Here is a 22,111-nt window from a genome sequence, read left to right as displayed (position 1 = left end):
GTGTCTTCTATTGATTAAGGTGTATTCCTTGTTCTTCTTTCACATTTACAAAACAGACCTGGTTTTAATTGATCATTTCATCAACTTGCAATGGCATTTCTAAGACACAAACATCACCTAGATTTATGTCTTCTATTTGTTTTTGTCTTTAATCTGGAAAATGTTTGTTTTCATTGATGAATCAGTATTTGTTTGTGTATAAATGCATGTTAACAGCACAAGGTGCTAATTTAGAAAATTAGTCACCCTAAAAGCTTTGAGAATCATTATATATTTAAGCATACTATCATGATAACTATTATATAAAAAAAACTTCATTAAACAGCCAACAACCTTTGCTATTGCTCAAACATACAACCTTTTGATTACCAGTTATTCGGTATTGCATATTTAATGAAGTAACACAGATCAAAATCAGGTATACAAGATGGCAAAATTGCCGACAAAAATTTCAAAAACAATTGTATTAAATGGCAACTGGGAATACAGATTATGTTGTATCTGTGCTATTAATATCAGTAATAGGGTGTGAAATAGGTAATAAGTGTTAAAAATTAGATTCCCTTTTTGAGATTGAATGTTTTTTAAGGTGATGGGTGGCCTGAAATCACTAATGTGCATCTATACTATAGTGACTACAAAAAAATGGCTGTAGGTCATATCAAGGTTATGATAGATTTGATTATTTCTTCTCATCTGTTGCCTTTGATGAGAAGATAAATCTTTAATGAATGAGAAATAAAGATAAAAGCTGGTGCAGAAAAAAGTTTTATGAGTGTTTTAAACAAAGAAAAAACTTATCTGTTGTTATTTCTATACTGGCTTTGTAACAAAGTAATTTTCTTGGTAATTAAGTAGATATATGTAATGTATTTGAATTGCTTACAACCAAACTGAGTTTGAAAGAAGAAATTATTTGACTCTTCTCCTGTTGAAGGTTGTAAATTTGTGCATCAAAATGACAAGTTTGCCTTTGAACTCAATATTTTTGATTTGTTCAAACAACTTGCTACACCTAAAATTTCCCAAAGAATACAGAACTGAGAATTATTCAGCAACTTTAGAAGCCTAAGACCTAGGAAAAAAGTGATCAAAGTCATCTTTTGTCCAAATTTGTGCAATTTAACATCACTTTTCAAGAAAACGGAAATTTTTACAGAAACTCCTTCAATGCACAACTGTAAAAAATCAAATTATCTGGTAGTAAATGATGCATGGTCACACAGATTACAGAATTAGTCAATTAGCTATTAAGGTATCTACAGACTGAACGAGAAAACTAATTTGTATTGTAAGAAAACTGATCTTGTCCTAGCAACCTAAATATTTAGATAAATGATTAATTTGGCTGTGTAGTCCCAGAAATGACTTTTAAATATTTCTCAGTGACATATCTTACTATAATAGGATATATTTCATAAATAATTGACATGCATGTCATACACAGACGTTAATTTCACACAGAATCTGTTGAAACATGCATCATTGTGTTAATTGCATGGATTAAAGTAGCCCATTGTCAATATTTGTGTAAGTTGGGTGACGGTGAAATGCTTAATTTACCTCGTTAACTGCACATGCACTTCAAAACACAATGCTTTTTCTGTAGTGCAAAAAAGCCAGATTGATCTTTTTAGGATTACTGTATTCGCAAAAAAAGAAAAAAAATTTACATTTTTTTTGTCACTTATTCATCAACCCCAAAGAATTCAGATTGAAGTACATTTGTTATTGACTTCACCATATAAGTGCTATTCTACTAAATATAATTCTCATCACAATGATATAACTTATTTATTTTAATTTTGTGGTTATTAGGGGCCACTCCATGTATGATCTTCTTTTGAACTTGTTCACTGGGAAATCTTTTTGAAATCATGGATTGTCATTGGTTGATAGGTTTTGTATCCATGTTGTAGATATTTTTCACTGGAAAATCATTGGTTTCTGGATTTTTGAATTCATGCTTTACTGGAAAATCATTGGTTTTATTGGTGGGAAAGCCATCAAAAGATTGCTTAATTTTTAGATTCTTGCTTTGTGAGAAAAAAAAGTTAATTCTTATTGGTGTTTTGTTTGTCTAGTTTATGAGAAATTCTTCTTATGTAAGAATTTGGGAGAACTCATTTGTTCTGAGGTTTTTCAGTTCATGTTTTTAAATTAAGTTCACATCAAATTAATGGAATATTTATTTAGAAAAAAAAAGCAAAAATGTATTTTATAAATATAAATGGTCCATACATGATTGTCAAGAGTTGACTTTAAATGTGCTTATTGAATTGGACAGTTATTTATTAGTAGATAAAACTAGTTATGGATTGAAGCAGACCAGGTAATTAACACTTGAGGTATAATTATCACTGATAAAGTATTATAATTACAAATTTTATCATTTGCTTGAAGGTGAAACGTGTGTTATTAAGAACATAGAACTCAGTAACTTTCCATATTCAGAAAAAAGTAGAAGTTGGAACTTTTGATCTAAAGGTTATAAAAAAGTAAATGGTTAATTTATAGCTTGATGATGGTTTGACAATAGAGTTCTAAAAGCTGTTGATCAGTAACTATAGGATCATGTCTAGAATTTATATTCAGGCAACTTTGAAGGTGTTTTAACAGATATTTAATAACAATTCATGTCTAAAAGTGTAATGAGTTCAAATTCCATATTTGAAACTGATTAATTGATTTGTGCGATTGCTTATAGCTGCATCAGCAAAAAAAGGCTATATCTTGGGTAAATTGAATAATAAGCACACTTGAGCTAACAAAGTAACTTTTAGTTTTGTGAAGAAGTGATAATAAATAGACTGCCCAAAAAATTCAAAACTTAAAGTTCATAGGTCATAAGGCAACTAAACAATTGATGATCTTTATAAAGAATATACCTTATAAAAAAGAAGATGTGGTATGATTGCCAATGAGACAACTATCCACAAAAGACCAAAATGACACAGACATTAACAACTATAGGTCACCGTACGGCCTTCAACAATGAGCAAAGCCTTTATAACTAGTAAATAGCTCAATTTGGTAAATGTATTGCCTTTATTTCTCACATATTTGTCATTGAAGACCATAAGGCAAACTAAAATATTACCTTGGCTTGCATCAGACAATTTTGGTTATAACCAGACTTTTTCAAATTTATGATGTAGGTATTGAATGCTATAGCATTTAGTAGTTTCGAGTCCAGAAATATATTTTCATTGATCCTAACTGGTGACCATTCATTTAAACAGTATTTTATATGTAATTAAACATCACCCCTATAGTAGATATTTCTTTTACTTTCAGGATTTACAAGCAGAAGTTGATGCTAATAAAGGAACATACGATTCATTGAATACTGCCGGCAATCAGCTGACGAGAACCATGGTGGCTGCCGATGCACAGCGACTACAAAGACGATTGGAGGAAATGAACCAACGATGGATCAATCTAATGACCAAATCTATGGAAATAAGGTACTATTCCCGTACTATTACTGTTATGATATTGTCAGAAGAAAACAAGTAATGGATTTGGGGGCTTTAGATGATAGGACAGTAATCACAGACTATATAGAACCTCAAGCTTGCTAAATAATAGTCAAGTCACACTGAATGTAGTTATGAAAAATAACTTCCAGTGTTTTATGTCATTTGAGGCCAATCTTATTTATAAATGAAATGGGACACTTTATGTATAAATAGACTATTTTCAAAATCTACTTTGAGATATACCAGGTATTTATAACATGCAGAGTATGTTCTTTAAATCTTACACCAAAATGTTAATAGCCTGTTAAGTGTTGAACTAACATACAGTGTATACTAAATACATATTTGTTTTTGGGGAACCAATTATTTTTATCCTCTTTTAAATATACTAGACCAAGAAAAAGAACTGATATTTGCTTTTATCTGTTTAGTAAAGTCATGTAATATGTACACAGATTAGAGACGATCAAACGATCTTCCTGTTCATGCATTAATTAGGGGGTCATTATCAAGGTGTCACCTACATCGTTAATTATAATCCTAGACACATGATAAGATAAATTGGCCAAATTTGGGAACGTTGAACCCACACCAAGTTAAGAAATTGTTGGTTGATGATTTGGTGTATTGAACCAGTTAATAAGCTTTTTCAACTTGTGCGATTGGAAATGGATTTATGTTTAGATGTTTTAAAAATTTTGTAAATGGAGGACAAATTTAAGTGTCAATTCTGACAGAAAGACCAATTATATTACTTATAAGTTATAGTAGCATTTGTACGCCAAGTGTAGTAATTTAGAATTCAAAATGCGTGTGATTGCTCTTGTTGGTCAAAAGTCAGAACAGGAGACTGAAACTTTGGAATGCAACAATTGTAAAGAAGGAAAAAGAAATTGTGTTGATTGTGAAAGAAACCTAAAATGTTCCAACGATTCCTGTGAATTATATGGTGAACCTGATTTTATCAATGTCTATAGTCATCAGAGAACTTTGTCTGAACCAGAATTGTTTGTTGCTGTTGTGGGTCAATATAGAACTAGAAGTACTGAACATTTAAATAGGAGTTATAGTTTACCTCCTAAGAAAAAGAAGAAGAGAGTACATTGGTAATGTTACAAAAATTGGTTATGTTTCCAAAGTCTGAGAGTTTTTTTCTGTTGAAGATACACAAAGTTAGCTGAATGAATAGGTTAAGTTAATAGAGTCCAGGTACAAAAATTTCACATGAAGCCAGACATGATTTGTTTACAAATTTTGAGAGATTTATTTTGCAAAATTTTATACAGTGGTGACCAATGAACTGAAATTTATTCCTTGTATCTAAATTTGAACAGTTATTGTCTATATAAATGATATATCTGCTGATTATATTTGATTGATAATCTACCTGTGTATCTGCTGAGTAGATATGTCAAACATTTTCTGAAATACTTGCATATTGTTTTAAATGCATATGTTTAGCTGTCTAGGCTTATACTCTTGGCATGAAAATTAAGTAAAATCAATTAGATGTTCAAAGCTTATTTAATTTCCTTGTATCAATTATCGGCAGACAGGTTCAGAATCTATAATGGAGATATGCAGCCTTATATAGATTGTGGGTATTCAGACGAACTGGATATTTGTCATTAATTGAATGTTCTGTACCTTGATCTTGTTAGCCTAGTCAATTATAATATATCTCCGATTTCTAAAGTTCCATTATTTTGACCACAGGATATTTGTGAAAACAATAAGGATTTCAATTGATTTATTGAATAAAAACATATAGATGAAATTCATCTGTTTAATCATCTGAAAAATTATGTAGCCTGATAATTTGTTTATTTGCTTAAAGATATAGGTTTATTGTTTTACCCCAACCCTGCAAATTGATTTGTCGATGAAATTATTTCCTGTTAAAATAGTCTGTTTTTGTTAGATCTTTTATACAAAGAATTTTACTTCAATTTATTGAGAGATGCTAATAGAAAATATCCATATAACTATAAAGTGTTCGTCCTAAGGTTATTTGGTATGAGTTTCTTTTCACTAGAAGGTATTTGCTAGTTTTTTTCTGTGTACCCACATTAACTGATAAATAAGTTTGGTCAGTTAAAGTGGACTCGTTCATATAATAATCCTTTCTGTCTATAAAACAATATTATACAATTTCCTCAACATTTTATTTGGACATATTTGTCAAGGAAGTGCATAAAAGTAGATTTCCCATTTATTTTACACTGTTAGTGTTTTTTTCTGTCATTAGTATTTACTTGCTGTGTTCTTCTGTGGACGTTTTAGCTACCTCTCTTTGATTATGACGGTTTTTTAGCTAAGGAAATAAAACCTTTCCCCTGAATCAGTTGGTGTTTACCTGACCATTTATGTTTGCAACGTGATCTGTCTCTTTGAATGTAAACATCGTCCTGAACATGCATGAAATATTTGCCACTGGATGTTAAGCAACCAACAATCAATGAATTGAATAAATACAATTGTTCTCTTTGGAATTCAGTTCCTGTAAAAAATCAGTCATTGATTGATTAGGCTGTACAAAAAACTCTTCATTAATAAAATATATCAAATATATATGACAACACATTTACATTACTTTAGAAAAAGAAAATGATTATTAAATTTCGTAATTCACCCTCAATTTCACATGTATTAAAACCTATGGCATTTTAGATTTTTGCAAGAAGTTATCTTGAATGTTGAAAATGAGGTATGCAATCTCTCCATGTTCATAGACTATAATATTGGATATCATTACATTACATTTGTATATATTGAATAAATGATGATATTTTTCTCAACAGGGGTCGTCTAGAAAGCAATGCTGAACAGTGGCTCCATCTAGTGAATACCTTACAAGAACTAATCAGTTGGTTGATGACAAAGCAACAAGAACTCCACAAACAGAGACCAATTGGTGGTGACAACCCAACGTTAGGCCAACAAAATGATGAAAATAAGGTAAGGAATCACTCCATAAACAGAGACCAATTGGTGGTGACACCCCAACGTTAGGCCAACAGAATGATGAAAATAAGGTAAGGAATCACTCCATAAACAGAGACCAATTGGTGGTGACACCCCAACGTTAGGGCAACAGAATGATGAAAATAAGGTAAGGAATCACTCCATAAACAGAGACCAATTGGTGGTGACACCCCAACGTTAGGCCAACAGAATGATGTAAATAAGGTAAGGAATCACTCCATAAACAGAGACCAATTGGTGGTGACACCCCAACGTTAGGCCAACAGAATGATGTAAATAAAGTAAGGAATCACTCTATAAACAGAGACCAATTGGTGGTGACACCCCAACGTTAGGCCAACAAAATGATGAAAATAAGGTAAGGAATCACTCCATAAACAGAGACCAATTGGTGGTGACACCCCAACGTTAGGCCAACAAAATGATGTAAATAAGGTGAGGAATCACTCCATAAACAGAGACCAATTGGTGGTGACACCCCAACGTTAGGCCAACAAAATGATGAAAATAAGGTAAGGAATCACTCCATAAACAGAGACCAATTGGTGGTGACACCCCAACGTTAGGCCAACAGAATGATGTAAATAAGGTGAGGAATCACTCCATAAACAGAGACCAATTGGTGGTGACACCCCAACGTTAGGCCAACAGAATGATGTAAATAAGGTGAGGAATCACTCCATAAACAGAGACCAATTGGTGGTGACACCACAACGTTAGGCCAACAAAATGATGAAAATAAGGTAAGGAATCACTCCATAAACAGAGACCAATTGGTGGTGACACCCCAACGTTAGGCCAACAAAATGATGAAAATAAGGTAAGGAATCACTCCATAAACAGAGACCAATTGGTGGTGACACCACAACGTTAGGGCAACAAAATGATGAAAATAAGGTTTGAAATCACTCCATAATACTGTGGATTCAGTATTATTCGTTGGATACCAATTTTCATGGATTTCGTGGGTGCAAATGAACCACAAAATTAAATATTCAAAGAATAAAAAAATTCCGATAGGCTTGTATACATACTATGTCAAAACCATGAAATTAAATATCCACAAACATGCAAGTTTCCCATAATTCACGAAAATTGGTACCCACAAAAATAAATGGATCCACAGTATAAGACTACTATTTGGAATCTTTGCTAAATCATTTTGTCTGCCTATCAACACTGTGGCATTATACCTTAGTATTGGCTTACTTTTGAAAAGAAGGAAAATTAAGCTATGAAAAAGCAATTAAAAACCATATGTCAAAAAAAAAACAGATAAAGGTCAAGGTAAAAAAAAAAAAAGAAGAAAATAGTTGATAAACACTACACAGGAATCTAGAAATTGAGCACATAAACTCTTCCAAAAAACCAGGAGTAATATATTGTTTTTTTCTTTAAAATTATAGGGATATATCTCAAATATAACATTAGTTTTTAGGTGGTCTGAATTTGTCTCAACTAACATCCTTACATTAATTTGGCTGCTCATTATTTTTCTATTGCTTGAACTTCATCTTTCATTAAAGTTCTGTTTTGTAGGAGTGAAACTTAACTCATCATGTTTGTGATTAATATATTGAATTCAGAAATATTAAAATGGAGAAATAATTCATGTAAATTATAATACAATTCATTCAAATTATTATTATTACTACAGAGACTGAGAAGTCAATTAGACACCAAGAGACCAATTATAGAACAGAGTTTAGAAGCTGGTCGTTTCTACCTCAGGGAAGAAGGAGAAGATTCTAGACTGAGTAACAGTAGTAATGATAGTAATGATCATGGTAAGTTGATCATCCAAGCAGAGTACATATATTTGATTCATATCTGTCTTTCACCATTGAATTATCCAATCAGAATACAGATATTTGATTCATATGCGTCTTTCACTATTGAATCATCCAATCAGAGTGCAAAACATTTGATTTATATCTGTCTTTCACCAGTCAATCACCCAATCAGAATACAGACATTGATTGATATCTGTCTTTCACCATTGAATCATCCAATCAGAATACAGACATTTGATTCCGATCTGTCTTTCACTGTTCAATTATCCAATCAGAATACAGACATTGATTCATATCTGCCTTTCACCTTTGAATCAACCAATCAGAATACAGACATTGATTCATATCTGTCTTTCACCAATGAATAATCCAATCAGAATACAGACATTGATATCTGTCTCAACATTGACACAAAGTTTGACCAGTTCTAATGTACAAAAAAATTTCCATCAGGTTAACAGTTCATTCAATTAATCAGTGAGAGAGAAAAATCTTACATTTACAATTGCTGTTAGAACCAGTTCTAATAGTCAGACAATAATAATAACAGTTTTAGGTAATTAAAATCAAAATAAACAATCTTAATTGACTAGGATTGTCAGTATTCCTATCGAAGGTCAGTGGTATTCTCCGGACACTGCAGCTTCCTTCACCAATACTGGCCGCCATGAAATAGCCCGAAAGTGGTGTAAATACACCCAACAATCAATCAAAATAAACACTAAGATTTCAATAACTTTGACAAATTTGTTTACATTTCCACAATGCATATATAACCACATGGTTGATAAGAAAACTGACAAGCATTCATCTTTCTTATCCAGGAACAGTTGTTGTAAAAATCCACTAATCTCATGATTGCATCATAAATATTGCTCTCTGTCATCAGTATGCTTTATTCTATCATTAAAATGTAATATTTCTTCAACCATTAAACTGTAGTATTTCTTCAGGGCTTAGAGTAGACAGATTTATCCTGTTTAAGTTGTGAAATGGTTGGAATAATTTGTTTATTTTGAATTAGTTTGGATTAAAATTGAAAGAAGTAAAACTTATATTTGTCTTTAGCTTTGATTTTGAAAAGAGAAATTTATCAGAGTAAGACAAATTGAGTTACGAAAAATTATGATTCTGAGGGATTACTTATTGTCTGTTTGGTTGTGCTTCCGAATTTGTACTCTCAAATCTTGAACATTTTAATCATTTTGACTTTCTTGCTGCCTTTGCTTCAGCATTTAAAGTTTTTTGTTTGGGTAATGACCTAGGACCAGCAGGTTTAAGAATTCTTATTAAATAACAATGAACAGCTTTGCAATGTTTATTGATTTTAACTGACTTGAAAAGATAGTTCAGTGTTTATTCAGTATAGATGCATGTATGTGACAGGAAATAATATTCACTGTTGTGACATTTTTGTAGTAATTCTAGGAAAAAACAGAAACCATAATAAACTGCATTATGGGTTATATTTCTATAAAACAGTTTCCTAGTCGATGAAACCTTTTAATTGAACATCCTAAGGAAATATCATAAATAAAATATTTTTCTAAAAGAAGCCTTTCCTACTGTTTTGTTTTCTTTGATATAAGGTTAAGATCATTGACTGAAGGAGTGTTTATTTCCATACAAGTGTGAATTCTGTTATTTTAGATTGTATTGTAATTATAAAAACAGCAGTACATATTTTATTATTGTTGTCCTCAGCAAGGCTTAGTTCAGATCAACTTTGTTTGAAATAAGACACTGAAGATCTTTCCATTGTTAAAGTAATTCTTCATCTGATTAGAGCTTATTTCATAATGCATGTAGAGAAAGACTTTGGTTTCCTAGGTATGGTTGCTCTGTTTGTATATTGTACAATTGTATTTGGGATGATGTCCAATCAAATTTGAATATGATATAAACTGGTTCATCTATGCCTATCTAAATTGTTTGCAGATGTCAATCTTAATTACAATCCTTAAGCAAACTTTTATACAAACAAAGCAAGCAACCCAACTAAAGTCTTACTTTACAAGCATTAGGAAATTAGTTCTAAAATATCAAAAGGTCAGGTTTTTCTTTTATAAATTTGCATATTTTTATTAGATTTCTGTTTTATTTCCATTTACGGATATCGCTCTTTCCAAAACCCCTCATATTGTTCAGAAGATGCTATAACTGAGGAATATGATCATTGACTTCACTAAAGTGTTGATGTTATGTAATATAAGTTCCATCAGAACACTTATTGTCCTATTTTGTATTTTCAGAGGAAATGGCAGCCGAATCTTCACATGATAAGGAAGCTCAGCATTTAATTAAAAAGATAAGAAGGCAGGTGCGACTTCTCAACCGAAAGTGGACCGAGGTCAATCAGGGCTGTAACGAATGGCAATCACGAATAGAGACTGTGTCAAAGGTAGATAACTCTTTGTGTTCTTAGTTGAATTAATTGCTATGCACTTGCAATATCTTCTATGGGAATATATATCAGGAGTTTTTCTTTATTATGCTTTGGCTGTTTTAAAGAAAAATCAGATTGTTTGGTTTTATAAAAACAATTTATTGCAGCAAAAGTCAAGATTCTTCATCAAAACACTGTTACATAAGATTATTTGAAAATTTTGCTTCATTTTCAAAGGAAAAGCTTTGTCAGCAGATTAAATAATATTTAAGATCATGAAAGATATGCTTCATAAAATTAATTTCATTACAGAAAGTAACAACATTAGAAAAAGGTTTAGATGTATTAAATGAGAAGTTATTAGAAGCAGAGCAAACAAAATCTACATGGTGTGCGATTTCAGATATTCTGATTGACCATCTACAAGGGGAGATCGATGAAATTAAGGTATGATTTTATATTTACATCCACCATGTGCAGCAGAATTGGTAGGAATCTCTTTGATGCAGCTTCTCATGAAGAATAATAGCTATTTTTTATTATATATTTGTGAAAATTCAGTAGTTTTTAAACATATGATAACCTCAACAGTTTTAGTTTAAATATAGCATCATGTCCAATATAATTGCACAGATATCTGTTTAAATATTAGAATATTGTTCTTCACTTTGAGATGCATTAGGAATAATGACACATTTAAGGTAAACACCTTCATAACCTTAAGAGTATTTTGGATCTATATCCCACTGAAAGTATCAGCAAGTTTATCATTCAGCTTGAGAACCTGAAACATAATTTTCATCTAGAGTTATCTCCCTTTCTATATTTTTAGAAATACCAGCAAGCTATAACACCAATCCACAGCCTTGTAGACAGTGTAAATGATGAAGCTAATGAACTCCAGAATTTGAATGTTGTATTGTCACATACTAATGTTCATAAATTAGAAGATTATAATACCAGGTATGTACAAATTCTGTTTTTATTTTGAAGAAAAAAAATGTCTTGTAAGGCTCATATCAATTTGGAATTCTCTGAAAGACATTTTTTACCAAATATGATACAAAGCATCAGGGGTTGCTGACAATAATAGAGGATCTGAATGGGGGTATCATTTCTGTATTTTTATTTGTTTTCAAGCCATTGTTCATTATTTTTTGCCAATTATTATCATTCTATAAACCCCCATCAAAACCCCATCTATAGGAGGGCCATTTTTGTCCAAGTAGATTCAGTATCATATTTAAATTTCAGATTAATGTAGTTTACAATGAATTTGGGGTCTCATCAACTTGAAACTTGTTAAGAATATTCATTATTACTTTTTAAAATGTATTTCCAATTTAAGGTTTCAACACAGATCTCATGGTTCACCAATTAGGTATAAGATTTGGTGTAATGTTATTTTGCATGAATTTATGGTTGTGGTTAAGACCAAGATTTAGTAGACCCTTGTGTGAAAATGCGATTGTGCAATCTGGAAAAGGTGTCAAATGGGAACATATTCATGTTTTTTATAAAAGATAAATTTCTATTAAATAAATAGGAAAAGATATCCATAAGACTGCATTTTATAGATACAGATATTTTTTCTGCTCAATTAGTCTTTGCTATAAAGATATGATTTTGATTTGAGTATTTACTCATTGGACTAATATTTTTTATCTTTACAGGTGGAAAGAATTACAGATCTCCTTGGAGGATAGATTAAAAAACTTACAGGAAGCTATCCGAGAGTTTGGTCCAGATTCTCAACATTTCTTATCCAGTAAGTAAAGCACTCTTTAGCAGTTTATTAGAAGAGACATATTCAGATCAGAGTTAAACTGTGACAAAGACTTTTTTTAAATAAAGTAAACCATATTGAAATCTCTCCCATATACTAGTAGCTGTCCGTCAGCTGACATTTGGAAAAAAAAATTTTTTTTTGTTTTGGGGTATTTTATTCTATACTGTAATTGATTAGAAAAGATAAACTATAAATTGATATGCAAGTCTTCATCAGTTTGTATGTCCTTTAGTATCACTGAATAATCATACGTTCTTATTACTGCTACCACATAGTATTTTGTCCAGATATGTATATAATATGGGTTTTGATGGTCATCTTGGTGTTGTTTATCTTCTTTGAGGTGCATAAAGGAGATTAAAATGGAGGTATAGAATATTATTTATTGAGATGGTAAAGATTTTAGATCTTAGTTAATTCCAAGATTTGTATTGTATAGCTTCATGTTTTTTTAAAACGCAAATCAGTAAACAAAAACTACACTGTTATAACAATATAACTTAATTGTATTTAAATCATGATATAATTGGATGTTTACCTGTTTAAAAAGTTACGGTAGGTGATAACATCACAAGGATTACATAATTTGCAATGTATCAGATGTTTTTTAATGTCAGAAAATAATATCAAATGTGTATTGCATCTCTAAATGGTTTTCTATGCCCAGTAGGCGTTTCAGGTTGTTCTAGAATGTAAGAGTATGTTTTAGTGTGCTAAAACTTTACAAGTGACTTTATATGCTTCAAAAGACAAAGTAATCTCCCCTGAATAAAAGTATATTATATATCATGGTTTATATTCCTGTGATAAGTTTTGAAATGGAAGTTTAAATGCATTTATATTGTAAATAGTAAAGATATGCAGAATTATGTTTGTATAAAGGGTAATAAACTAACATGAGTTTAAGTATATAGTTCAAATGGAGATATTTTTTTAAAACATGTACAACAGATCATGAATTCATGAAAAAATACTTGGTGTAAAATAATGGCATGTTCTTTCATGTGTATTGGTATCAAAACCTATTAAATGTGAAATAATTTGCTAAATCTTTGTAGATTAAATGAATTAATCAAAAATTAATGGAAAAATCTCTACTCAAGATTTTACAAAAATGTTTGTGCATATGAAAAGTCAGACTTGTGTACTTGATGTGGGTCTTTCCTCAAAGAAGAGTAAGATTTTATTGCACATAAAACAACAGGTGATCTTTCAGATCAAGGTTGTAATGATTGATATGTCTGCATTTAAAATTTGATTTAAAATAACTATCAAAAAGTCAAGGAACCTTTATGGAGCCTCATACAGGTAAACATAGGTAATATCTACAAGTGCTTCACAGCTGACTATGCAGGTTAAGTGCACAGAAAGCAATGGCTAGGATTCCTTATGTTGATATTTGGAAAAGGAGATCGAGGGAAGGTTTGTTGTCTTTCTTGTTAACTTTTTTAAATCTAAATTGTTTATCTTTTTGCCTTGTTTTTTTTTCCATCTTAAATAAAAATGTCAAATTTTTTTTTTTTTAAATATTGGCAGGCTGAAAATATTCTTGAAATATATATTGTAATAGACTAAAAGTCAACAATCTGAAGCAGAATTAGTCAAAAGTAAGCATAACTTTGTAGATTTTTTTTGTACATTGTTATGAAGTCATAATTATGATGCATGCAATATTAAGTAGTACAATGAATTATTATTTTGCATATCATTAACCTTCTTTGAAAACAATTTAGATGCAGCGAAGAGGAAAATTGTCACATAAAAACTGTCAAAAAATATACATAAAAGGATTTGCATTAATTAAAACAAAAAACATGTTTGATTTAGATATGTGTTGCCATGAGAGTCAATTTTGATGAATTTTATAGTACATGCACTTACAACAAATAACAGAAAGAAATTTGACTGCACCTTTCATATTTGCCACACAAAACTGTTGATGTTGTTTTGATTTCATTTTGAATTAGGTAAATTTTTTGAAGGAGAATTAAAGATATATTATCAGACTTGTATATACCTTCAGACAGGTGAAGTCAACTTTAATCTTATCTACAGACAAAATTATCAAATAAGAGCTACTGAAGGGTCATTAAAGGTCAATTGATATTGATATAAGATGAATATTGACATAAAAAAAAAACAAGGCCATAATTTTAAGTTCGATATAACTTGCTTGTTAAATTTATTTGAGACCCTAAAAACTCATTGACTCATTTTTAAAGCACATTGTGCACTTTGCATTTCTCAGTTTTAATGGTAGAATAAAGAATTTACATGTATAACTGAAGTCGTACTTGCTTAAGCATCTTAGACTTTAATGGCATGACAGTTTTATTAAATAGTCAACAGTTGTTTTTGTAGTCATTAAAACCTATCAGCATTATTTTTTTTCCTTTCTTAAATCAGTTTTGTTGTTCATTTAATGTCAGGGCAAATAAAGGACAACTTTTCAACTACATTCTTTTTTGTCACCATCCTATGTATAGAAGTTACGAGTTGATATACATCAACAACACTCTCAAGATCAAAGGAGAAATGCTTTTAAGCTATCTTTCTTGAAATTTTCTGACAGGGCTTTAATAGTAAGCTAAAGACTTATACTTTGCATTGATAACAATATGAATGTTCGTTTACAGTGCATTTGCTGAAGTTCTAAATAACTTTTATATGACTAGTAAGGCCCTTCTAAAGATGCTGTCATTTGTTGCCTGCTATCACTATGATACAACAGTATCATTTACAGGCAACATTTATAAACATCAAGATAATTGATTATGGAAATTTCTGGGCTGAATGAGCGATTTTAAAACTGACTTAGTTAACTCCCCCTAAATTAATGTTTGAAGAAGAAAATAATCATGAGATATTCTCTTCTACACAAATGCTTCTCATTTTTAAAATACATAAAAGCATATAGTGATATACCTTAAACATGGGAGACCACATTTTACTGTGTCCACACTACATAAGAGAAAAATGCTGCTCATACTTGGCCGAAAAAATTATGTGCGTTGACTGTGCATTATTTCACTGAATTCACATTACTTTAGCCAATAGCTGCAGAAATTTTTTTTCAAATGGAAAAACATAGATTCTACAAAAGAACCACAATTTTAATCACCATCACATCTTAAACTGTTTATGTCATTGTTCGAACCTATATTTATTTTATTATTACATAGTTGGTTTGAAAATTTGACATGCACTTTACTACATGTATATGTAAAGGAACACAATGTACTTCACCTAATTTGTCACAGTTATATTTCTTGATAAAATCAAAAGTTAATGAGATGGAAAATCGTCAAATCATGATCCTAACTTGATAAGAGAATTAACTCTCCAAATATATGTTAATATAGACCTCCCACTAAAGTAATGTCCTCAGATGTCTCAATTGATTTTATCAGCTAGATATAAAATCAAATTTAATATTTATGAAGCTCCTTTTTGCCTTGAGGTTTTGTTACATTTTTTAAATGTAAAGTTATGATGTCTACAAATGACAACAAAATATTGATCAGTGTTAAAGTACATGTACAGTAACTTGAACATCAGGTTTCATCCCTGAAGCCAACAAATTACATGGTATGATAAATTTGTATTGGATAAAAATAAATGAACTGTCAAAATAATCGTCATGTAAACTGATACTATATTTTACTTTCATTTTATCACACAATTTAACACTGTTTTCAGTGACCTAGTATTCCTGTTATATCAGTTTTCTCCTAGTTAGATTAAGGAATTCAGTGAGGAGCCATTTTAATAGGTTCATTTTCTAAACATGGTTGGAAAAAAGGAAGTGTCATTCTCACCCAATGCTAAAAGACAGTTATTTCCAGCTGTGGTAACAGGTAAATTGGTGATGATTTTACTTTTTTCCACATAAATATTATATCTCCTGTGTTGATTTTACTTTAAGAACATTTTATTTATTTTCAGGATCGGTGGATCATCCTTGGGAGAGATCTGTTTCTGGAAATAAAGTGCCTTATTATATTAAGTAAGTAATAGAACTATTCATAATATTGTAAGCACTCAAAAGTAAGCATATATCAAATAAATTTGAAAACCGAACTTTAATTTGAAGGAGGTCATCTGATTTGTTATAAAGTCAAATAGAAATATCACTTGCACTTTTAAGTCCAAAATGTCATTTTAATAGTTCAATACTGTCTTTATACTACCGGTAAATACAAACAATTATAGAATGTTAAATCTTTGCCTTATGTACCTTATATATTTAAAGTTTGGGAACTAATAATTGTACTATATATTTCAGTCATACATCAGAAACTACACACTGGGACCACCCAGAAATGGCAGCTTTAATGGAGGCCTTAAGTAAGTCTGAACACATATATGGTCAAATTGAATGAATTAAAACAATATCAAGATATTAATACTCCTGACAGTTAATCTTCTTTTTCAAGCATTGTTGACATCTCATCTTCAATGATAATTATATGAATTCTGTTGATAGGATCATTCACATAGCCTGTATTGTCAAGCAACAGTAAATTCAAAATGATAACTGATTCAAACTGTTATACTTCTTCTTACCTGTTTTAAAAGAGAGGCAAAGATACCAGACAAACCAGGGAGACATTCAAACTCATAATTCGATAACAAACTGACAACGTCGTGGCTAAAAAAGAAAAATACCAAGAAACAAACAAAAGTTCACAAGACACAACATAGAAGACTGAGTAACTAGAAACCCCACCAATACAGCATACATTATTGTTTAGATGAAAGCTGAAGCCCTCCCCAAGGTGCATGATTTTTCTGCTGATTTTAAGACTCATGTGTGCTCATTTGGCTATTATCTGCTCTTTGACCAGGTTGTTGTCTCTTTGACACATTCCTGGTTTACATTCTTATTGTTTTAAGATGTCCTATGTTGAAGGATAATAGAAAGGCACCTTAAATACTGAATAGTACAAAACACCACACCTACCACCAACACACAAACACGAGAGAAAAAAAAACCAGCTTTACAATGAAAGACATACAACAACAGATATCAGCCTGACTTGGTAAAGACACAAAATGTTTTAGGGTTAGACCACTTTTAAGTAGACGCTAACATCAAAACTGAAATGATGATAATTGATTATTGTTTCAATGTCCAGTGACAAATATAACATTCTAATTATGACCCAAAAAAAAGGATAGGATATGGTTCTTGCTTTGTACAAGACTGACAATGTGAGCCTGTTTTATACAGCATTATTTCACAGTCTGTATCAACAAGAGTCACTATACACCTAGACACATTGTTCTGACCAAGCCTTACTCATACTCCTAAACGCCCCTTGCTAAGTGAACAAAAATCAAATACATATTTTTCGTCTTGGGTTGAGCTGAATTACAAATTAAACCCAAGACCTCCAACACAAGAGGCAAGGACACAACCACTAGACCATTGTGGGGGTTTAAAAATTAAGCAATGAATAGATTTTCCGATGTTTTACATTACTCATATAAAAATGTTTCAGACAGGGATTACAAAGCTGAATATATTTGTAAACACCTCATTATAAAATGTTCACCTTCATTGCAATGTTTCTTTTTATTATTACAGATGAATTAAATAATGTCCGATTCTCAGCGTACAGAACTGCTATGAAGATTAGAATGTTACAGAAAAAACTTAGATGTAAGTTGCTTTTATGTTATTAGATATTTTGTTTAAATGTAAACTGCTTATATAGTATTTAATGTTTTGTTCAATAAAATACCAGCATTGTTGAACATTAATTTTCAATTATGAAAAATTTTATTCATAATTTTATATAATGAACAAATACTCAAATGAAAAAAGTAATAAAGAGATTTGAAGCAGACTTTACCTCATCTTAGAATTTCCTTTTAAAAATAAGGAAATGTGAACAGGCTATTATTTAAACTTGGAATTATTTTTCATTATGGAATTTGCTGTAATCTTTAATAAATTCCATGTTTATTTTGTACACTAATGTTCTGTGCTGTGCACAACACTTTCTTTTACAAAAAAGATAGTACATTTTCAATAGAATGCACTGTGCTGTGCACAACACTATCTATACAAAATACATTGTATGGAAAGTGTTATGATCCGCTCGAAACATTATAATACCAAATAAACATGGAATTTATTAAAAAATTTCAAGCACAAGAAATTATGCAAATTCCATAATTAAGAATGATTCCAAGTTCAAATAATAGCTTGTTTGTGGTTTAATTGCCAGTGAGACAACTTCAATGCTTTTGTTTCGACTGCTTATATATTTTGTTTTGCTTGGACAATACACGAATGGTTAACTATGTCATCTTAGGTATATTAACACTAAGGTGGTCTATAGTTTAACAAGTGGTTAGAATGAATTTTGTATTTATTCTTTGTATACTTTTGTCTCAATCTTGAAGCAAATATGTAAACTAGAATTCTATTTTTTAGTGGATTTAATGGAAATGAATATAGCTACCCAATCATTTGAACAGCACCATCTTCGTGGTCAGAATGATGATTTAATGGATATTATTCAAATTATAAACTGTTTATCTACAATGTATGAAATAGCTGCTCAAAGTCATCAAGATCTAGTCAATGTTCCACTGTGTGTGGACCTCGTTCTTAACTGGATACTCAATATATATGATGTGTAAGTCGTTTATGAACTAGTCATCGTGTCAGCTTTATTGTGTAGATCTTATTTACTGTGGATTCATCTATTTTCGTGGGTTCCAATTTTCGTGGATGGCAGAAAACTTATCTTTTCGTGGATATTTGATTTCGTGGTTTTGCCAAAGTCTGCATACAACCTATTACAAAATTTGTAATTCGTTAAACATTTAAATTGGTGGTTCATCTGCACGTAGAAAACTACGAAAATTGGTATCCAACAAATAATAATGAATCCACAGTATTATTTATAGGTAGAAGAAAAGTCACATGTTTGTTTAATTTTTGTGTTAAAAAGTTTTTCCTGTATTTTTGGTTTATGAATAAAAAAAGATTTTCTGTTTACATCAATGAGAAAGTATACCACCATTAACTAACCAAAACATATCTAGAGATTGCAACCTTTGTGTTTATAATTGAAGTTTTGATAATAGAAATTTGGTATTCACTTTCACCAGAAATAAGATTACCATGAACAGGGTTTCCCCTGGGTCAATTCAACCTCTTTCGCCAAAACAATATATTTTTCGCCACTTTATTATTTTTTTCGCCAAGTAACACAAATATATTTTTCTTTTAAAATTTTCCTTTTTTTCCAGCCCCCCCCTAAATAAGAAGTGTTTTTACAACAAATCGAAGCATCTTATCACTTGGAATTGATCCCTCGTGTAAGGTGTAGTCATTATATTGAAGAGTTACTGTCATGCCAACCTTTTGAATTGATTTCTTCATAACGACAGTTTTCTTTTCTAGACCATCGTAAATAAGTAAAACTATATGCTTGTAACGCGTGTGTAACTGAAACGACTTTGAAGTACCCACTCAAATCAATGATCTATATGAAAGTTAAATGATAAAGTTTTAAATCAGAGATTTTTCTTGCTTTAGAACATTTTTCGTCATAACAACAATTTTCTTTTCTGGACTATCATTAAAAGAAGGAGAGGAAGCGTAAAAATTTTGCTTCAAACACGTGCGTCGCAAAGTGGTTAATAAATCCCTTTTGTGACATGTGACAGAAGCCATTTAACCATTTCATTTTGTCATATCATACAATCAACACCTTTATTAATTAGTCCTTTGATGTTGATAGCTATGAATGCAATCAGCTGATTATTGATTTTCTGTCAAAATTTTAACGAGTTCAAGGTGAATTCCGAGTATTGTCTGATCGGTTAAGTCAGAGAAACCCGAAAGAAGTAAACAAACAAGATGGCTGAAAATAAATCGTTTTATATATTTCTTTCGCCAAATTCTTTCGCCAATGACGAATTTTAATCGCCACAATTATTATTTTTTCGCAAATTGCGAAAATGGCGACCGCCAGCGGAAACCCTGCATGAATGAATGAATCAAACATTTTAGAAATCAACTGTAGATTCATAAAAAAAATTCTCTTTACTTGTTTAAAAAATATTCAAAAATAGGATCATAAAACTTATCTTTATGTCCACAAACCACAAGTTTTAATTCTCTATTAGTTCTTTAGTTTTGTTTCATTAAAAAAAATGCACCAAATCTTTTTGTCAAATTTTTTGTGTGTCAGTGTGTTAAGTACAGTTCTAGTCCAAAAATATATCCAACATTCAGAAAGAATGCTCTGCTGTATTTTACAAATTTGGCCAATACACATCCATACCCCATTTGACAAGTCAAGAGATGTTCCAAAAACTGTAAATATCACCTTTTTGCACCTGGCCTAATCACTCTTTCCATATCAAAATCAGTTAGAATAAAACATCCAAAAGTTTATTTCAGCTCTCTTCTCTCATTTCCACCACAGAAAAACTAAGAAATGTATGAGAAAGGGAAAGAACAAAAATATAGAAAAAGTACAATATAATTAAGGGAACTATATTCTTGGACAACGAAAAGCAGGTTCATTAATCGTGGTCTTAGGCCTTATGATGATGACAAATTGAGTTATTTCCCTTACTATGTATTGCCAGTGATATGATCAAGTAGTATTAAAAAAATGTTTTTTTTTATTTACAGAGCAAGAAGTGGAAAAATAAGAGTTTTGTCTTTCAAAGTAGGATTAATATTATTGTGTAATGGTCATTTAGATGAGAAATATAAATGTAAGTATACTTAATGTCTATGTTAAACATATAGTATCAAAATCAGCAATGCTTCTCTTTATTTCTGACATGCTGATCTAAGTTTATATAAAATAAACTGAAATGTATAAAGAGATAATGTCTTTTTCTAACAGAATACTCCCTTTGAGTTAAAAATATGGTAGATGTGATAAAGAAATATGATTTTGTATTTGATGAGAACGTTTTCCACATTTGTCTAGCAAAGCAAAATAAACATGAAATTCTATGTAGAAGGTCATTCAAAGGTTTAAAAAGTTGAAAGTTGTATGTATTGTACCAAGAAAAAGTTGTGAAAGACAATAAACAACATCCCTGAAACATGTAATTTTGTATTATAAAAAGGGTCTCGCATAATAAAGTTACTGGTAGCACCAGTTTTTATTTTTTCATTAAAAAGTCTGTCTCTTTAAGTTTTTAGGTTACATCAAAAACAATCTTTGACCTGAACTTAACCAGATTATAAACATATTGTCAGTTTTGATAAGAGGCTGATTTAGCGGAGGCCAGGTAAAAAATGGTTGATTATATAGAGAATCACTGAAACATGACTGGAGAAGCCCCCCTCTTCAGCAGTCATTGGTCCCCCCACTTATGAAAAATTCTGGATCCACCACTGTAAATGGACCAATTTGAAATGGCTTCTATTTGTAGTCAAACATAATATACCTATAATGAATTTATCGATACTATTATATACCTTTCAATATGTTTATTTAACCATGATGTATTTTGTGGTTTCAGTTTTGTTTCGATTAATAGCCAACACTAATGGTTATACAGACCAAAGAAAGTTAGGTTTATTATTACACGATTGTTTACAAATACCTCGGCAGCTGGGTGAAGTGGCTTCCTTTGGTGGCAGTAATATTGAACCCAGTGTTCGAAGTTGCTTTGAAAAGGTAAG

The 22,111-nt window shown here is 30.8% G+C and overlaps 1 protein-coding gene across 3 annotated transcripts in view; it reads left to right on the top strand.

Annotated features, from left to right (window-relative positions):
* LOC139492092 (dystrophin-like) overlaps positions 1-22,111 on the top strand; it is a 223,371-nt gene that overhangs the window by 180,638 nt on the left and 20,622 nt on the right. For all 3 annotated transcript variants that reach the window (XM_071280234.1, XM_071280235.1, XM_071280236.1), the window contains 13 exons: positions 3,298-3,467; positions 6,284-6,440; positions 8,125-8,254; positions 10,513-10,661; positions 10,959-11,093; positions 11,479-11,609; positions 12,320-12,414; positions 16,381-16,441; positions 16,721-16,782; positions 18,026-18,100; positions 18,881-19,085; positions 21,101-21,186; positions 21,949-22,106. In XM_071280234.1, the coding sequence (XP_071136335.1) occupies positions 3,298-3,467; positions 6,284-6,440; positions 8,125-8,254; positions 10,513-10,661; positions 10,959-11,093; positions 11,479-11,609; positions 12,320-12,414; positions 16,381-16,441; positions 16,721-16,782; positions 18,026-18,100; positions 18,881-19,085; positions 21,101-21,186; positions 21,949-22,106 (1,614 nt within the window). The remainder of the gene's footprint in view (positions 1-3,297; positions 3,468-6,283; positions 6,441-8,124; positions 8,255-10,512; positions 10,662-10,958; positions 11,094-11,478; positions 11,610-12,319; positions 12,415-16,380; positions 16,442-16,720; positions 16,783-18,025; positions 18,101-18,880; positions 19,086-21,100; positions 21,187-21,948; positions 22,107-22,111) is intronic.

Source organism: Mytilus edulis, chromosome 10 (genome assembly GCF_963676685.1).
Source record: "Mytilus edulis chromosome 10, xbMytEdul2.2, whole genome shotgun sequence".
In the NCBI taxonomy this organism is placed as follows: Eukaryota; Metazoa; Mollusca; class Bivalvia; order Mytilida; family Mytilidae; genus Mytilus; species Mytilus edulis.
Note: the sequence above shows the minus strand (reverse complement) of the source record. Positions and strands in the feature narration are given on the sequence as shown.